This window comes from Stegodyphus dumicola, chromosome X2 (assembly GCF_044657685.1).
Source record: "Stegodyphus dumicola isolate Sdum_Otavi_A_Nest chromosome X2, ASM4465768v1".
Classification (NCBI taxonomy): Eukaryota; Metazoa; Arthropoda; class Arachnida; order Araneae; family Eresidae; genus Stegodyphus; species Stegodyphus dumicola.
The window spans coordinates 138256164-138275706 of NC_140781.1; the positions used below are offsets into that span (position 1 = coordinate 138256164).

Below are 19543 nucleotides of genomic sequence, written 5' to 3' on the forward strand. Positions count from 1 at the left end.
TGTCTCTTTAATTAGAAAGGATAAGTATTTTCTTAAGTGAAAAGGAACTGAAAATAGAGTAAAGTGAAAATTTAATGCGAAACAACTACATTATCAGCTTCATCATCAACGTATTTTATGTCAGATTTACTTTCTAGATTAGCTCTTTACATATCAGCGGTACTTGAAGATGTATTTTAAGAGAGTATTCGATAAACTTTTAAAAATTATTTTTTTCATTAGTAAGCCAAGCATAGAAGCTGCTAGAAATCATCTTTTTTACGTAGATTACACTCTTCGCTGTAGTTTACATATTCTAGTTGTTTTTATGCTTTAAAAGCTTTCCATATTAATTCATACCAAAAAGCATAGGATACGATGTTAAACCTGATTAATGAGCAAAATCAATATATTTTTCACAAAATCAGATAGTGTAGGATGCCTGAAAAAAATTGTTTATGTATATATTTGTAATAATAAAATTCCATAGTCAAGCATACACTGAGAAAAAATAATTTCTTAAAATCTGTTCGTACTTGGCTGTTGAGTACACTATTTATTCCTGCTCGTTTGTGTGCTGTTAAAAATAACACAGCATAAAAAATTGAAATTCTTCAGCTTCTTTCCAGCAGACGATATCCAAATCATGCGGTTCTAACTATGACACGAGCTCAAAATTCGAAGACAAAGCTGTATCACAATTCACAATTCTTCAGTTGTAAAAAACAGATACAACCTGCACTTAAAAAGTTCTTTCTCTTCCATTGGAATTATTTTCCTTTTGGGTACACCCATCCTGCCGACTCCTTGTGATGTATCAGCTTTTGTCCAGAATAAATAGATCGTTGAAGAAAAATAGATGTAGTCGTAACTTAAATTATCAGACGGTAAGTTTAAAAAACGGGTTCCATTTATCATTATTCGGGAGAAATAGCAGTTACAAAATCAGATATCCGGAGTAAATAAAAAAAAATTACTAATAACTTTTTGTATGAAGTTTACTGCATCGTTGCATTAAAGAAAAGCCCCGATATACTTTTGCGAGTCCTTTTATAGCCTCTGGAAAGGCGGAGCATCCAAGAAATGACGTCAGCCTCGTCAGCCAATCCAGTTCGCTTTAAATATTCTATTACATTCTATAAGTGTACGTGTAGAAAAGGCGGGAAAAACAACTTGATTACGGGGCTATGGATTTAATTCCACGTACTTTCAAATAAGAGAACGTCGCCATTAAAAATGAAAAGAACATACAGTTAGAATTTTAAGTGTATGCTTGACTATGGAATTTTATTATTATATATATATATATGTGTGTGTGTGTAAAATATAACAAATAATATAGCTGCTTTTAAAAAATAATTAGCAATCTCAAAATTGGCATTCTAGGTTTGGTGCTCTCCCTCCAAGTTCATCTGTTCTCCTAAATTCTAAGTTATATAACGTTACTGAAAGGGAAACCTGAACTACTATTAACCAATCATAGCTTGTCTCTAGAATCGCACCTCCTCTGGTATAAATACTTCTAGCAGTTTTTTTCCTAGAATCCGCTACTGCTAAAATCTCCCCTCTGCTCTGTTTCTCCGTCCGAAAAGTATGTCGCCCCCGTTAACGTGTGTATGTGAGAAATTATTGTAATTGTTCATGATCGAAAAGTATATTGTCTATGAAGAATTATTCTGATGTGCCCTGAAATAAAGATGGTAATTAGCTGAACTTAAATTGTGTCAACATCTTCTTCATCTTTCCACTCGACTATCGAAAACTGATAAAAGTACCGGTGTTCACTGCGCACCAAACTATCCATACTCGGTCATGACGACTGCGAGCTAATTTCTCTTCCATGTTTCGAATTATGACAATTATAACGACTGAATTAAAATTAAAACTAAACAGGCAAAAGAATACCATGTAAGAAAATAAACAATATATTATTAATTGAGCGAATAGTATTGCAAATTGTAAATGCAGTTAGCTTAAATTTTTTAATTAATTTTTTTCAATTAAAACTAAAAATGGACTAAAAATAATATTTACAAAATCATATAAATTAACGTACAGACGTGGTAATGATTTTTCCAATTTTTAGTGGAAAAAACTGTATTATTATATTCAGAATCTTACGCAGTCAAGAGGAGGTAAAGCTTCTTATTATAATACCCTTTTTCCTGGTTGATTTATTCTGTTTCTGTAACTTTAAAATTATCCGAGGCACTGAATAAGTATGTAGAGACATTGGGTATTGTTAGAAAAGCCGGAGAGATGAAAAATCAACAACGCCTTCGCCGGAAAGCGAACCATGGACCTCTGGAATACCGGCCCAGCGTGCAGAACCACTACACCACGAAGGCACGCTGGGAAAGCGGGAGAAACACCTTATATACTCCCTTTTTTAAAGGGAGACTGGGGTTTTTAGGGAACTCAATCGCCAAATTAGAGTTAGTTGGATCCTCAATTACCCATCCCAGTAGGAGCGAATTACTCATATAAACTCTGCAATCTATATTTATTTGCCAAAGAATTAACTACCGATGATTTACAAAGCTTTGCTTTCACCTACAGGTATATTGGTGATATTATATCTTTTAACTATATTAATTCCATTAAAAGCAGCAGTATTTACTCTGAATGCCTTAATTTAAAGAAGACTATCTTAGATCAATTAGATGTAAGGTATTTAGTTCTATAGGTCGATAATCTATAATAATTAAGGCTTTATATCAAAAGAAGAGACTTCAACTTTACTAAGATAAAACTTAGTAACTGGTTTCCTAACATTTCCAAAACCTTTTAACTATTAATACTCACATAAAATGGATTGACAATATTTCTACTGAGGTAGAACAGAAAGAAAAGGAAATTTTAATGCTTATAAATACATTAGAGATAATCAAATTCCATTCACTTTAATTAATTTACATTAAAAAATCTGGAATACTGTAGACCTATAAGGTTTTATCTAAGGATATGAAGGCCATTCTTAAAACTTTATTTTTAGGAGAAATGGTACGGACACCTGAGAAAGAATTTCTTTGTGTATAAATGTATACAGTACTACTATTATAAAGTTTGTATGATATATCTTTGTGTAGCTATTCATTCTATGACTAAACAATAGGCACTTTTTATTTCCTGAGTCGCTATTGTTTGCCGATTAATTACAGTGAAGAATGTTTTCCCTTTAAAATATTTGCTACCTAATTTTCCATTTTTCATTCCCTTTACCAAATTAATTTATTAAAGCTAAGTTTTTAAAATTCCGATTATTTTCCGCTAATACTACATGGCGAAGATTTCAATTCGTCATCATAGCGACCCGGACTGCACATTCCTTTCTCCCCTCGAAAAAATTCCAGATTTTAATGGCTGTTTGTTTTACCAGTGGTTCAACGAGATGCAGGTAATTTATTTTTTGACTCCGTATTAGGTGTTGTAATTCTTCCTTTCCTTTGTATATAAAGAAGATAATTTAAAATTCATCATCAAAATATAATACTTTTAAAATGTAAAGAGGTCTTTTTTATGTTTTTTACATATATTTTAAAACTTATTTTAAAATTTCTTTCTGTCTGCGTGTATACAAGAGATACTATTGAATATGCTTTTTTTCGTGGGTTAGATTTGTTCTGTAGCAGAGGAGTTTTTAATTTTAATGGTACTGAAAGTACTTATATTATTAATTCAGTGCCTCGGATAATTTTAAGCTTACAGAAACAGGATAAATCATCCCGGAAAATGTGTGTGAACATAATAAGTCTTTAACCTCCTTTTGATAACGTAAGAGTCTGACGATAATAATGCAGCTTTTTTTCACATTTTTGTCATTTCCAATGCTGTATTATAATTTATGTGATCTTGCAAATATTATTTTGACTTGTTTTTAAGGTTTAATTTTTTAATATATATATATTATTTTTCTCACGCATCTTCCACTATCTGATTTTAACTTAATCAACATTTACATTGTATCTTAATAGCAGTACGCACAGGAAATATTTTTTATGTTCTTTTTACATATATATTCTTCAGTCTAAGTAAATATATGTTTTCATACGTATTTTTAAATTCCTATTTGTATTATTGTGTGTAATATGTGTTGCCTTTTTCACGAATTAGATTACTTTGATTTCTCATACTTAAACACTGACAATGAAACAAATAAATTAAAAATCAGAACCGAATGGTCACTTAAGCAGTGAGCTTTGAATTTCAGTTTTAAGAAGTTGAGAAAATATATTTCTACTTCGTTATGTATAAATTACAGCAAAAATGATGTGGTATCACATGGTAAGTTATGCATACATTACTTCTTTTGGTACAGTTTAGTATTCTTTATCTGACATGTCTGGACTACATGCGTTTAGAGCATCCTATATGGCACCTAAACTTACATCACTTATAAGTAGCTAATAATTAAATGTATGATTCCATATGACAAGTGTCTCATTGCGGATGCTCTACATTAAAGTTTATCTCATACCTATATGATCTGTATTTTCAGTGCTAAGTGAATATTTTTCATGCTCTTCTTTTACTAAAATATTTTTAATAAAACAGGAAAAATATTACTTTTCCAAATATATTTATAAATGATAGTCATACTGAAGGTACATACGCCCTTCTATGATAATGAATCTTCTAAATGAAATACGATTATGCATATAACCTGCATTCGAAGTAAGATCTTCAAAACTTAAATTTCAGGTTGGTTTGAAATCTAATTGATTCTGTATATCAGAAAAAAATGGTATTTGTTTGAATTAGATGTATTAAATATACGCAGCATACAACATTAAACTTCTAGACAGCGTAAAAAAATATTGAGTGTAAAGGTTTCGACTAACAGATGCGAACTTTCTAACACAATTTGGCAGCATTTTGAAATATAAAAATAGGCAAAAAAGCAAACTTAGTTTGAAAAAAAATAATTCTTCTTCTGAAGAAAAGGGACCCATGTATGAAACCCTCGAAATCGATAGTTTTATTCAAAATTTACTCCAAACTAAGTTTGTTTTTTAGTCTAAGTTATAAATTTGATGCTCTTCCAATATGGCGTGTTGAAATTTTGGAGAAATTTTGGAATTTGGTTGAAATTTTGGAATTACCAAAACAGTTATTTGTAACTAATTTTTCTACATGTTTACATCAATTTACTAGCTGGGTTTTCACTATATTTTATTTCTAAATGAGCTGAATGGTTTTCAGTATTTAGTTGGTTCATGTTGACGAAAATAAATACATTTTCTTGCATGATCTGTGTGCTGATAATGCGTGAAAAAGCAGCAACTGAAAACGTAAGTGATAAAAAGTAATAATAAGTAATACTATACATAAGCACCAATAAATATAGTATAAAATACTGAGACCCCTAAATGAATAGATATATATAAATAAAATTTTGCATGCATCTGTTCTTTTATTACGCGATTTAGTCAGAGATTCGGTCATCTGTAAATAATGAAACACCATTTTTAAATTCTGAAAAATCGTAAAATAATGCAGTTTTCTCAATTACCTTTATTTTGCAATTTTTTTACATGCTATAGAATGTTTAGAGAATAATTTTTACCCTTTTGCGTTTTTAAATGAACAGAATTACACATATTTCGAAGAGATTACCGTTGTGAGAACTTCCGTGTCGGTAAGATTTGTTGGAAGTAAAATAATTTCTAAAGTATTTTTGATTCGTTGTTTTGTTAAAAATTTAAGGAAGTAATTTTAACATGCTTCTGCTCTAAAACTTTGAAGTATGTACTTTCTGTAAGAATTACAAGTATAATAGTCTACTTTGAAATACATTCTGATTAATACGTATCTAATCACACTGCATATAGTTTTTCTAGCAATTTTAGAAAGAGAATGATGTAGTTTACATTTCACTAAAATTTTGAAGTATCTTTATTATGTAAATTTTGAAAGAATTTAGGAAATATTTAGCAGAAATACATTCCATTCTGTTTAAGAAGCAAATATCTGAATGCACACTGTACTTTGTATCTGTAGCTACTTTATATGACGTAATAATATTTTATGTGTGTTTCATATAGTTTTTCAGCAAGGTGTTTCCTCTTTCAAATTCCAGGTGTTTGTCCAGTACTGTGCAGTGGACATGGAAGATACATACATGGCTCTTGTCGTTGTGAACCAGGCTGGAAAGGTGCAGAATGCAATGTACCCGCGAACGATTGCGAATTGGCTGACTGCAACGGAAGAGGGAAATGTGCTGAAGGGGTTTGCATCTGTGATGTTGGATACAAAGGCCCATTTTGTGAGCAAGGTAACATAAATCACATTTATATGCTAAATATTGTTCGTCTTCCATGCAATATGCAGGTGAAAAATGCGTTTCACTAGTGGTACGCAAGAGAAAAATAGGTGATAGCCAAAGGAACAAAGTATTTTTAACTATTAAATTCACAAATTAAATATACCAACATCCTGTTTACATTTTCGACCTAAAACTATTAAATTTATGCAATCTGAGCTTTGTTCAAAGTCAATATCCGCTCATAGACATTAGCAAAATAAACTTTTTTTATTTTCACAAATGTTCTTTTAGCCAAAGACATAATAAAATTTGTCATAAAAAATGATGTTTTTAAAAGGAGTAACAGAAATGGATAGGCTCACACTATTGGTGAAAACCTTATATTACCGGCAGCTAAAGATTTGGTTTGAACATTATTCAACGAAAAGGTGGCTAAAGAACTTAATAATATTCCATTATCGAATGATAAAGTAAGTCGACGAATTCACGAAATGGCGAATTCTATAAAAGAGACACTTATTCAAAAAATAAAACACAGCGCGTATTTTGCATTGCAATTGGACAAAAGTACTGATATGACGAACTTTATTCAATTATAAGTTTACATGCGTTTCGAAGACGATAAACGAATTGCCGAAGAGTATTTATTTTGTGAATCTGTTCATGATAGAGCAAGCGCACATGATATTTTCAGAGTAATTGACAATTTTATGTCTGAGAGTGATATTCCTTGGTATAAGTGCATTGCCCTGCCGTATGCAGTGACATAGGTCGGGCTTTATTAGGAAAACATTCGGGTGTTTCTTCTCTCAGACAAAGAAAATCGCGCCTGAAACTAAATTTACTCAATGTTCCATTCATTCTGCAGGAAACCTGAAAATAGTTTTGAGGCAAGCTGTGAAAATTGTAAATTTCGTTAAAAGCTGAGCTTTATATTCAAGAATATTTACGATTTTATACCACGAGATGGAGAGAGAACATGAAACGCTTTTGTTGCATTCCGAGCTAAGGTGGTTCAGAGACAAAGTTTTAAATCGTCTTTTTGAATTCCTCTGTGATTCAAAAACTTGTATTGCAAAAATGTTTATTTAGTGAATTATGGTTGGTGCGTTTAGCATATTTAGCTAAAATTTTCAAAAGTTAAATGAATTAAATTTAAGATTACAGGGCCAAAGAATTAATTTGTTTATCATTACAGATAAAATGAATGTAATGATAAGAAAACTCGAGTTAATAATCAAAGAATTGGATGATAATATCTCAAGCTTTTTACCACTTTTAGAAAGATTTCTAACTGAAAATAATTTGAAAATGAAAGAAGAATTTGCATTCGACATTAAAAACCATTGTTTTTCATTGATGAATAATTTCAACATGTATTTTGAATGTATGTGAAAATTGGATTAGAAATTCATTTTTTTCAAATGTACCTGAAAATTTATCTCTTGAAGAAAAAGATTTCCTGTGATGGAACTTTAACTGTATATTTCAAAAATAATACTGTAGAGACAGGTGACAGGGGAGAGCAGGTTCCGGACACACGGGCGGCTTTCACTGACTATTCGGGTATCGTCCGAATCCCGAAATTGTCCAGAAAAATAATATTGCAAACAGGGGCAGATGGTGGAAAACAGGGGTACTGCGGATTCCTAAAATAACAATGCCTATTATACAATATAAAGATACTTTCATCAAGAAGTGTTGTAACTATATTGAATTACCACAATAGTAATACATCGTATTACATTATACATTAATAATGCCCTAATAGTCGACGTAAGGGACGATAAATTAACACTGTAGAGACATAAGGTATCCTTTTTTTTTTTTTTTTTTTTTTTTGAAACAGGAAAGATGAAAAATGGGCAAGCGCCTTCGCCGGGAATCGAACCACGGACCTCTGGATACCGGCTCAGCGTGCAGAACCATTACACCACGAAGGCACGTTGGAAGGCGGGAGAAATACCTTATAACACATTTGTTAACTTTTGGCTGAAGGAAAAAAAAAAGAATTTAAAGGCATTTCAATACAGCTATTAAATTTGTATTGCCATTTTGCACAACCTATTTGTCTGAGCAAGGATTTTTTTCCATGCTTTATTTGAAAAATAAATACAGAACAAAATTAAAAGTGGATCCTTATTTACGATTAAAACTAAGTGAAGTAAAACCAGACATAAAAAAATTTATCTCTCTTAAACAGGCTCAAACTTCATCTTAATGTTTAAAATAAAAGAATTATAACTTGAATTTTGATAATTAAAATGGTAACCGATTTTTAATCTAATATTTTTATGTGTGCATAGTTAATACAAATAACCAATAAGTTGTGAAAATGGCAAAATATACTTTTTTAATATTTCTGTTGAGAAATTGTAGAATGTAGGGGTGGTAATGATTTTCAGTTTCTGTTTAGATGGTACGCATTAGTCAAAAGGTTGAGAAGCGCTGGTTTAGAGCAAAAATTTTCATTAAACATAAGCTGATTTATTGGGAAACTGTTATCTGAATGAATTCCTTTGAAGAAAACAGTCAGTATTAAATAATTTCAAATTAGTCACTATCGGGTGCTCCGTTTTTGTACCAATATTTATAAAGCTATTGGAAGTAATCCTTGGATCACTTCATTGGCAGTACGTTTTGATTAGCTGTCATAATGACAATCATATTCTCTGACTTGACGTCTACACAAAATGGTTTATCAGGGTTTTTAATAGTTTTAAAGCCTTGTGAAGATCTTCTAAAGCTAAACGGAAAATTGTTTTTCGAGGAATAACTCAGTGCTGTTGGAATACAGAAATCGCATGCATATCAATGCAACAACCTTTTGCTGTAAAGTAATGGTGCTATCAAACCACTCACATCACGGATGCTTTTTTGATTCATTTCTGGTAATGTGGTTTCTCTTGTTAACTCCGTATTTAATCTAGAAGGCGACAATTCCAATAGCGTTCAGAAATACCTTGTAATTAATATTACTGGTGATTAATTCTACATACGCGATATTGTATTAAAAATGGTGGCTTCTATAAATATAAATATCCTATGAAGGATTTTCCTGAAAATGATTGGATGTTATTTACACAAAAATACTTAAAATACATCTGAACATTCTATACTTTAACTTCATCTGTACAATAGTAACTTAGAATTGTACAACCAGTGTTCAAAATTATGCCTACTCAAGTTCTGGTGGGTTACGTTCTAGAAAAATGACTTCTTAATCCAGTTACAATGACATTTTTGACTACAAAAGTTAATACTTGCAGTTAGTTATTAGCAAGCTATATTTAATTTCGAATCTGTAAGTCTTTCCATTCCTTTTACTTTTTTATTATTATGTGTTTCATATAATTTTATTGTTTTGATACGCACTTTTTCCGACTATACGATACTGACATAAAATTTACCTGCATGTTAGAAGGAAGCAGTTTTATAAAGCTCATACAAAGTAAACTTTTGGGAATGAATAAATTCACATGCATTCATTTATAAACTTTTCAGCTCTAGAAATAAATTGAAAATAAGTGGTTCATTATAAAAAAAATTATATAATGCTTATTGTAAACTTCCTGCTACCAACTTTATTTCAGAAGCTATTTTCAATTTTTATTATCTTGAGGGCAATTCTGGAAAAAAAAACAAAAAAACTTTGGTTCTGGCCTTGGATGTCAGCAGAGGTGAAATTATTATCATATCCAAAATGCAGTATTCAAAGAGAGAAAATCAATAGACGTGGATATAATAATGTAAATCATAATTAAACATTGCGTTGTTATTACAGTCTACAGAAAGTACGACTTAAAAAGTTGAAAGCATATCAAACTCAGGCATTTTCTTTCGAATGTGCTTTTTTTATAGTCAGAACCAGATGATCAGGCTAATGTTGCCACACCTGTTTTAATCAGTTCAAATGTGAAAATTCAATATGTTAATTATTGAACGTAGCGTCTCCAGTTAGTAACGCAGCAATAATTCAAATATTAGCCTAACGTTCGTCCATTCCTTTCAAAACAACCAAAAGAAACTCCGTAAATTAATTCTAAAAGTTTATTAAATCTTTATAAAAGCAAAGCTAAATATGTATTCGAACATAAAGAAAAATAAGGAGTTTTATGTTTTTAGTGAGGGGGGGGGGATTAAAGTTCAACTGTTATAAAGCAGAATATTTTATATTCAAATCAGTCGTTTTATATGCAGAATCAATCCCTTTTGCATTCGAAATAAGAGGATATTACGATATAGTTAGCTAATAATGTAGAATTTCAAATAGCTAGAATTCGGTATTTGCAAATAATTCAAATATATACATATATATATATATAATGGTAAGTCAGGTGTATGAGAAATTTTCAGTCCTCGTCTTCTTTCTTAAAATGAAAAAAAGAGGAATCTTTTTTTTTTCGAAAATTCCATTTCACATTTATTTCGCGATGTACCCGCAAACGCATCCAAGAAGAAAATCTATTTATTATCTTTAACTGAAGAAATGGCTTTTCTTCGAAAGTAGCGGAAAAATAGAAAGTTCAGCGAAAATGCTAATCCGAAACAACATGAGAGCGACAAAATCTTATAACCCTTTGCCTTATTCCATACATTTCAACTCCCAACCCGAAAAAGGAATGAAACAAAACCACTTTTTTTTTAAGTGTCGCTTCAGTGAAAAGTATCAACTCGTACCATATCTAGAGTTAAATATATAAACAAAAAATGAACAGGCAGCCAGCAAAGAGACAGACGGACAGACAAAAATTCGTACAGAATATATATATAAGACAAATCCGTGTATCTAGCCACAAGTCATGAATGCGAACTTCTCAACTCAGCTCAATATTGGGGGCCATTTTATATTTTAGGCTCCTCACGTTTGTTTTGACAGTAGCAGGGGCAGATATGCGTGTGTGTATGTATGTATGTGTAGAAATTTTTTGGGGCGTTCTCCATTCCCGAATATTATGAATTTCTTTCTCATTTTTAGTTTAGTTCCCTCTTGCTGACGTAGAGCTTATTCTGCTGCTTCAATATTTACTCCAGAGAAGAAAATTCTCTAGTCCTTCTCTTTTTTTTTTTTTTTTTTTTTACTTTATTCATTCCATATTTCAAAAAGGACCGTGAATTTTGATTACTTTAGAAGTTTCTTTCCTTCTATTTTATTACTCAGAGATGAATAACAAAGTTTCTGAGAACGTGTTAACTGCCCCACTAAGTTAGGGATTCTAATATTAAAAAAAAGAGCAATATAACAGTAAAGAGAAGAAAGAAAATTATAAATTTATTCCAAAGAGCGTACTGAGCATAAAAATCTTGTTTTTAGACCGCGGTTTTCACAGATTTGTAATTTGTGTACCTGAGATACTATTGATAACACAAAATATAATTATATTAAAATCAAACGTGAATACATTACGTTTATTTTAGGAAACAAAGCCACCATAAATGCAGGACCGTTTTCAATGATGCTTGATAAAGAAACAAAGTTCGTTATTATTTTAAGAGGAACAGAGTGTCAAAAAATATGCAATGTTTTTAAGAAAAAAAAGTAATACGCCTTTTTCTAGGAATTCTCTCATGTGATAAAATAAAATATTACAGAAACAGGCGTTTTCTCAACAGGCAAAATTACAATCATTTTTCTATTCTGACAACATTTCATATCGTTTTAGGCGTGAAATAAAATCAGTAAGTATATCATGTGTACAAAGTTTTCTCTAGAATACTATGCTGATATATCTGTGGCTTAATTTTTGTGGATTTTGCCATTTAATAATGTTCTTGGGGGAAAAACTCTTTAAACTAAACCGCTTTCCTGAGAGAAAAGAGTATTGAATCTGAAAGGATCAAAGAATCATGGCAAGGTAGAATTGTCATTTCTGCTTTTAAATAACTTTCGATTCTTAAATGGAATTGGGTAGAGGATTCTAAGGGCAAGTGCGATTGACCTCAGAACTTTGAGTTGCTCAGGAAGGATGCATAAAGCTTGTTTCGAATACGTCAAACATTTCTTTAAATAGATAGTTCTGAGTTATTTCTTGACATTTGTTTTTATTGAAGAAAATAGTCATTGTTATTGGAAAATACCAGTTTGAGTACTTTAAGAAAAACAAATAAACTCTGGTATTTATTCAGCTCTATGGAAAGCTTACGAAATCGATATGATATGAAGCAAATCCTCTCTATATGTATACTACGATTATTACATGTTTATTATGTTGATAAACTGCAGAATATATTTACTCTTCTCATGTCCTAACTTCCATACTTATGTACATTTTTCTATAGATGAATAAAAGCGTGAACTAGGATTCATTGATCCATTATACTTTCCTCTATAAGTTCTCTACTTTCTTGTTTGGAACTATAGACATCACACAGGGTTCCAAGATAAACGTATACCCAGCTCGAACATCAGTACAATGCTGCTTTTATTCATGGATATGTAATATGGACGTAAGCACTTTCGGCACGTGCAACACTACTATAAAAAAATGGAGTGTCCCTAATTGTATCAACTCAAATTAAAAGTCGTAATGTTTTGGGTTCGAATTAGGTACAGGTACATTTTATTTGGAATAACCTGTACATTTTCGGTTAACACGACTTTTGAGAAAGTACATTATTCCAACTTTACATCCACTTACACTTAAAATCTATCTTATTGCTTCATGTGCCATCATCCAGGAAAGAATATAGATAAGTTAACCATCTTTAATTACTGATCAAACAGGACGATATTTTAATAAGCAATTTTAATTACCTTTTTTTAATTGATTGCTGCGTTTAAGACGTGCGGAAAGCAGATGACCACTGAATTAGCGGTTACAACGACTGTTTATTTTACATGTCTGTAAAAAATTAACTGTTAACTTTTAGCAGTCTTAGATCACAGAAAATAATTATGCTACTCATATTACATACAAATATGCCATTAATTCTTTGGAAATAACGGAATGTAAAATTTCAAATTTTCTGAATCAGTTCTGAGCTTTCAAACCGTTTTACCAGTTCTACAAAGGATACCTCTGCGAGGGTTGAAAAAGCGGGGATAACGCTGTACTTAGATATTCCCTACCCATTTTACTGATCGATTTTTTAAATCTGATAACTTTGCATGCCATGGACGAAGTATAGTAGAAGAAAAGTATTTGGGAAGGAGCAATTTTTTTAAGCTTTCTGATTTGAAAGGAGTGGAACTTGAATAGTAAGCGGATGAGAGGGATGCCTTCGAATAAAATTTAATGCCACAGCTATTTCATTTTCTATTTACATTGCAGCAAACATTATTTGCTCGTGCTAAAACCTATGATAAGAAATATAAAGCAGATGTTGGAAGTTAGGAAAATGTTTTGTGATTGAGTATAACAAAGATAAAAATTGAGTTCAGCCTTTCAAGATAAGTAACTCACAATTGTCCGCTGAATTTAATCAGTCTGAGAACAGAGTATGAATGTTAAGCCATGATCACTGAATGCATTACTTTGCTGTTTTTATAAAATATCTTAGTATAGAAGCTTGCATTTCATCTGCACATTTATTTGCAGAAAAGCATATTCTCGAACTGCCCGGAAATTTAATCAGGAAGTAAATTCTCCTTAAATATAATGTATCCCGAGAAGGTTTCACGAAGTTGAATGATAGAACTTGTATTACTGAGAAGGCGCATTATAGAAGGGCAGTAGAACATGATACAGAGAAATTCTTCTAGAAGTAGATAATTAAACTCATGTATACCATTTCAAAACGGTCAAAAATCACTTTATTACTGTATGAGAAACTACCGATTTAAATTTGCAATTTTAACTAATATTCCAGCACCAATAGCTATTTCTTTACCTACTGGCAAATTTTGCAAATGAGATTCAGTTCTTTTTATTAATTAATTAAGTTCTTTTCGGTCAGATGCTACCACACTGTAAGTATATACATATCTGGCCATATGAAATGTAATAAAATGAAGGAAGCGTTCAAGAGGCTTGAAATTAGCACCATTCATAGACTTAACATAAAAATCATTAATATTGAAGTGGGTATGCAAATCATGCACATTACTAATGCCACTTAGAAACCTATAAAAAGGGTGACTATAAAGCTCTTCTATGTACTGCAAATTTGTATTTTCCCGCTTCCCTTTGTATGGGAAGCTTAATTATGCCTCGACGAAAGGAAATTTGGTCATTACAGCAAACTTCCGAGTTTAAGAGAGGAATAATTGTATCTTATAAGAACTGCGTTTATTCTTTCGTGGAATCGATGTTCATATTGGCAAAGTCAAACCATACTGTTGCATATATGGAATCGGTGGCTGCAGGATGAAGGAACTGACACACAGGAAAGACAGCACCAGCATCGACACGTCACTCAAAGAGATAACAAACATGTTGTGGGCATTGAAAGACGCATCGCATAGACATCAAGAACCCTAGCGTAAGAATCTGGGTATGTAACACAAAGACCTCTCTCAGCACGAACCATTCGACATTGCCTGCTAAAGGGAAGAATTCTTTTCAAAACATCTATTGCTGCTAATGCCACTTACACTACATTCTAGCAATAGTGTCGTAAACTCTAGACATAAATATCGAATGGCACAATATTGTTTTTTCAGACGAATCTCGATTCTGCTTTCTTTCCATTATGATTATATCCGAGTCTACAGCAATACGATAACAGACATCATGACCGCTGCATCATACATCAGCATGTCGGTCCGTCACCTGGAGTTCTGATGTGGGTTGCCACTAGATGTTACTCCCGCCAACACCTAATATGCATTGCTAGCACATTCAGTCGCCAGCTTTTCGAGCTTGTTGTCCTCTCTTACTTTCAAGGCTCACATGCATTGAAGTTTCGACTATATAATGCATGATATGCAACGTTCAACAGTTCTTCGTTGCCCACCAGGTCTGGCTGTTGCCTTGGCCTGCCAGTTTTCCTGTTAAGCCTGAACACGTCTGGTCGATAACTGAAAAGTTATCGCCCGACGCACCGATGCTCCGAGCGGGTTTGGTCTCGACGCTCCGATGGTCTCGGCGCTCCGTTCGGTCTCGACGCAGATGGTCTTCATCTAACGTCATATCGTATCCTCTCTTTAAAATTATTGTCACCACATTGAGTTTGGGCCATAGTGTGGACCATCGAACAAATCGGGCCAGGCAACATGAAAAGTCAACAGTTCGAAAGCCTTGATTTGAACCAAAGAACTTCGATTTGATAGCTAAACCTTCACTTACACCTAGCGAGGATACTCGAGAAAAAGCGATAATTTATCATACATTTGTATGTATACGAAGAGAGAAAAAAGCTTGCAAATTTTAAAAATGAATAAAATCTTGGAACTTTAACTAGACCTTAATAAATTGTCCTGTTTTGAACATATAAATGTCTTTTTAGTAATGGTCATGTTCGGTATAAAACTATTGACAGAGTATAAAATTCAAAATTTAACCCAAACATGTGGCAAACAATAAAATATATATATAAACTTTTATAGTTATACTACTTTATTTAAAACATCATAAATGTATTACTTTAATGGAAAATATTTGCGTTTAAAGAAGGGAATTTGCACCTGTTCTTACATTGTATTTTTTATGTGTTTAGAATAAATTAAAAATTAACTTAGACTTCATATATTAAAAATGCCTATTCCTTGACATAAGAAAATTTCGAGCTCACGATGGCTATGGATAAAAGCTACTTTTTTTCCTTCAAACGCATGCCAGACAACGCATAGATAAAACTAGTGGGCGCTTGAAACTTTCAGACTTCTTGATTTCCCTACATTTTTAATCATTGAAGCGGAGACTTCATTATACTCATCAAGAGCAGTTTTATAGCGTTACGGAATCTACTTAAGAACTTTTACGAGCCTCGCATTTTTTTCGTATGCAGCAGCACCGTAAAAGTAAGAGGAAATACCGTAATTTTCTTTTATCTCCCATAATATAACTCTTCGTTTTTATACATCCACCCAGTATAAAGCTAGAAGGCAGCATATTGTATAGTTTTTGTAACCGTTCTATTTTAAGTCTTCATACGGAGATTGCATTTTATCGCTGAGTTTGATGCTATAGTAATAACTTGGTTCTCAGTAGATATTCGAGCAATGGTTTAAATTTGACTTGACGTTATAAATCTTTTCCCATTCTTTGCTTTTTGAGTTACATATCTAAGTTTATAGTAACCGGAATTAAAAGAATTTTATATGTGTTTATTTCATTTAAGAGGAAGCAATCTGAGAATTGCCCTATCCACAATTATCTGTACCGAAAATTGTTTCCTTCGCAGTATATTTTTTATTTAAGTAGGCGTTGTGCATTTTGTATATTAAACGTACTAGAAATATTGAATAATTCCTCTCAAGTCATATTAAAGTAAAACTATCCGGGCATTTATGCCTACTTTAACATAGAGCTTAAACCTGTGTTCTGAAACACAAAGGTCACAGGTCATATTCCACGTTTAAGTGGAGCCCAGCAGATCAGAAGTCAAACAGACATTACGGAAAATTAGCAATCGATTTTGATAGAGCAGAAATAGTGTAGTCGTCAGCACAGCAGTTGTTTCTATTTCTAGCTTCACTCGAAGTTTAGTACGACAGTACTAGTAGAAAGTAATACATTAGAGAATGAGCTGGTCCTTCGCTGGTACTGTACATGGCCTTGCATGTCCCGCAACAAAGTGAGGAATAGATCATGGGTACTGCGGATAATCTCACACCTCCCACCACAAATAAAAGGGATAAAAGGGAATTATGTGAAAAGCGCACCTGATCAGATCAAAATCAAATCCTCAGGATACGGGAAAGCTCGATTAAATTCTAACTTAAAATGAAAAACCTAGCAAAAGCTGCCAATTACCGGCTCCAATAATGCACTGGTAGCATATCCATCAGAGCTAGAAAATGTAAGCTAACTTTCGAATACTAGTCTTTACAACTATTTGTAGATAAACAATAATTTGGTCTGTTAAGTTACTCCTACAAACTAAACAATGCCACTGAATCAACATACCTATTATCATTATAATACTTCTAAAATAATTAACGATTTCCTCTTAAAAATATTTCACACAACTATTCAATTGAACTACTTTCAACACTTCCATCTGATCATAATCTAGTATGGCTTTATATTAAACCTCGTTCTTTTTAACCGTCAAGCTACGAAAGCTCTAACATATCAAGTGGAAAAAAATTACAAATATTATCGAGTACACCATCGAAGGAAATCCCAAAACTAATAACATTAAAGAACTTAATAATGAATTTAAAATTTTAACGAAAGCCATTAATGATGCAGTCAGGTGTTGTTGTTGTTACTAATCCCATTTATTTGATATAATCAGAACACGTCCGCGATCAATTATCGTGGCAAGGAATACAAGAATGCGTCTGTCGATGGCCTAAACCTTGAATACCATGCAGGTGGCAGTCCTACTTTATGCTCATCTATCCCCAAGTTTTGAAGGAGAGCACCCCGGAAGGCAGATCCGATTGTCTCCCACCCCTCTTTCTCTATCACCAACCTCTCGACAAGACTTTCGGCTCGCCGCATGTTTTGAGTGTCCTACAGATAGTGTACATTTACAAATATCCATGCCTTCTCTGAGATTCGAATTTGTACCTTTCGGTACGGCACCATCGCTAACTACTTTCCCAGTTATGCAGTCATTATTTTCTCTAAATAAATTCATAGCTGTTAGTACTTTTTCTAAACAAATTCGTAGACACAAAACCCCTCTCAATGTACCGTTTTATATCAGGCAAAATATCAAAATACGTAAAAGGATAGGTAAACGCTATCACATCCTGTCATTAAAAGAGAATATAGTGTTGTAAACAACCAAATCAAACGTAATATCTATGAATTTAAGCAGCAGAACAGTTTGTAAACTAGTCTCCTTTATTCATATTTCTTTCTCTCTGACTTCCAGCAAATTTTTAGTCCAGGTATTCCTAGGAATAATAATACAAAGAAAGTGTATTAGTGTCCCTAAAAACAAATAACAATATTCCGTCTATTGACCTCATATATATTTCGGCAAAATGTAACTGTAAATGCACCGTAATTGTAGTTATAAAGTGATTGCGAAACCTAATTACAATTACGCTAATCAGGAGAGTAATTGTCCTTGCACATTACAGTTACACATCCTTAGGAAATCGTGATTACCATTGAAAATTACAGTAAATGCTAACATATCCGAAACAGTTGACGCTACATGTGAGGAAAACTACTTCTGACCGCTTCACTTTAAAGTAAATATGCGTGACTTTGTAAGACAAGTATATGTGTTTTTGATATTCAGAAACATACATGTAGATTTGAATTCGTCGTTTAAGGGAAAGCAAGCAAAAGTACATGCTTTCGGTATAGGGATGCCCTCGTGAAAAACCTGTTAAAGAAAACTAATCCTTTTTTTCAAATTACACAGGAAATAAATGATGAAAACTTCATTTTGCCTTCAACATATGGATCGATAATAGGACTAAACTACAAATGTTTCATAATCCTATCCAACTGAATAACTGGTTAGCACTAACTAGTAGTAAAATGACTCCGAAATTAACCTGCTTAATTGCTATTGTACTAAAACTGTCGGAAGAAAAATAACGATTACAAATTATTGTTTATTAAATACAAAACATATTTTCAATAAATAGTTAAAAGGCTTTAGTTACTTACAAAAGCCTGCATCTACACGAACATTTCCCACATCATCAATTAGAAATAAACGAGTATAATATCGTTAAATGCCTGTAGATGACTACTACCAGCAGAGGGTTAGATTTTTGGATTGCAGTGAAACACACAAGAGCCACCTGCATGAGGAGAGAAATGCCTTCGCGGAGGACTTTCTAAAGAGAATTTTCTCGTATCCACATCATATGTGAGGAAAACCGAGAAGAATACCACGCACCCAGTCCGTTACCCGAGATTTTTATTAGTGTTAGCGATCTTACTGCTAGTATGCCGGGGGGTGCTACTTGATGAAAGATGACCTTATATTCCATTCAGAATCCATCCTGCTTAATTATTGTGTAAACTCCAAATTTCAGGTATGGAATTATTATAAATAGGCCTTTATTATATATAAGTCATAATTTCTATAAGGATTAAAAGGCGTTATTTTTTTACAAGTGAATGAATGCATTTACATATTGTTACGAAATGTACAGGCGCGGTAAGATGGCTTCCCCGCAAAGCACTTTTAGGGTTGCTATAAACTGGCAAAGGAAGGCAGGGTTGCCACATTTGGCGAGAAATCGCCCATTTGGCGACATAATTGGCGATATGGCAT

At 32.6% G+C, this 19543-nt stretch overlaps 1 protein-coding gene across 6 annotated transcripts in view; it reads left to right on the forward strand.

The window, feature by feature from the left end:
* Positions 1–19543, forward strand: part of LOC118192698 (teneurin-a-like) — a 1025489-nt gene that overhangs the window by 748174 nt on the left and 257772 nt on the right. For all 6 annotated transcript variants that reach the window (XM_085809689.1, XM_085809693.1, XM_085809690.1 and 3 more), the window contains one exon: positions 6059–6253. In XM_085809689.1, the coding sequence (XP_085665815.1) occupies positions 6059–6253 (195 nt within the window). The remainder of the gene's footprint in view (positions 1–6058; positions 6254–19543) is intronic.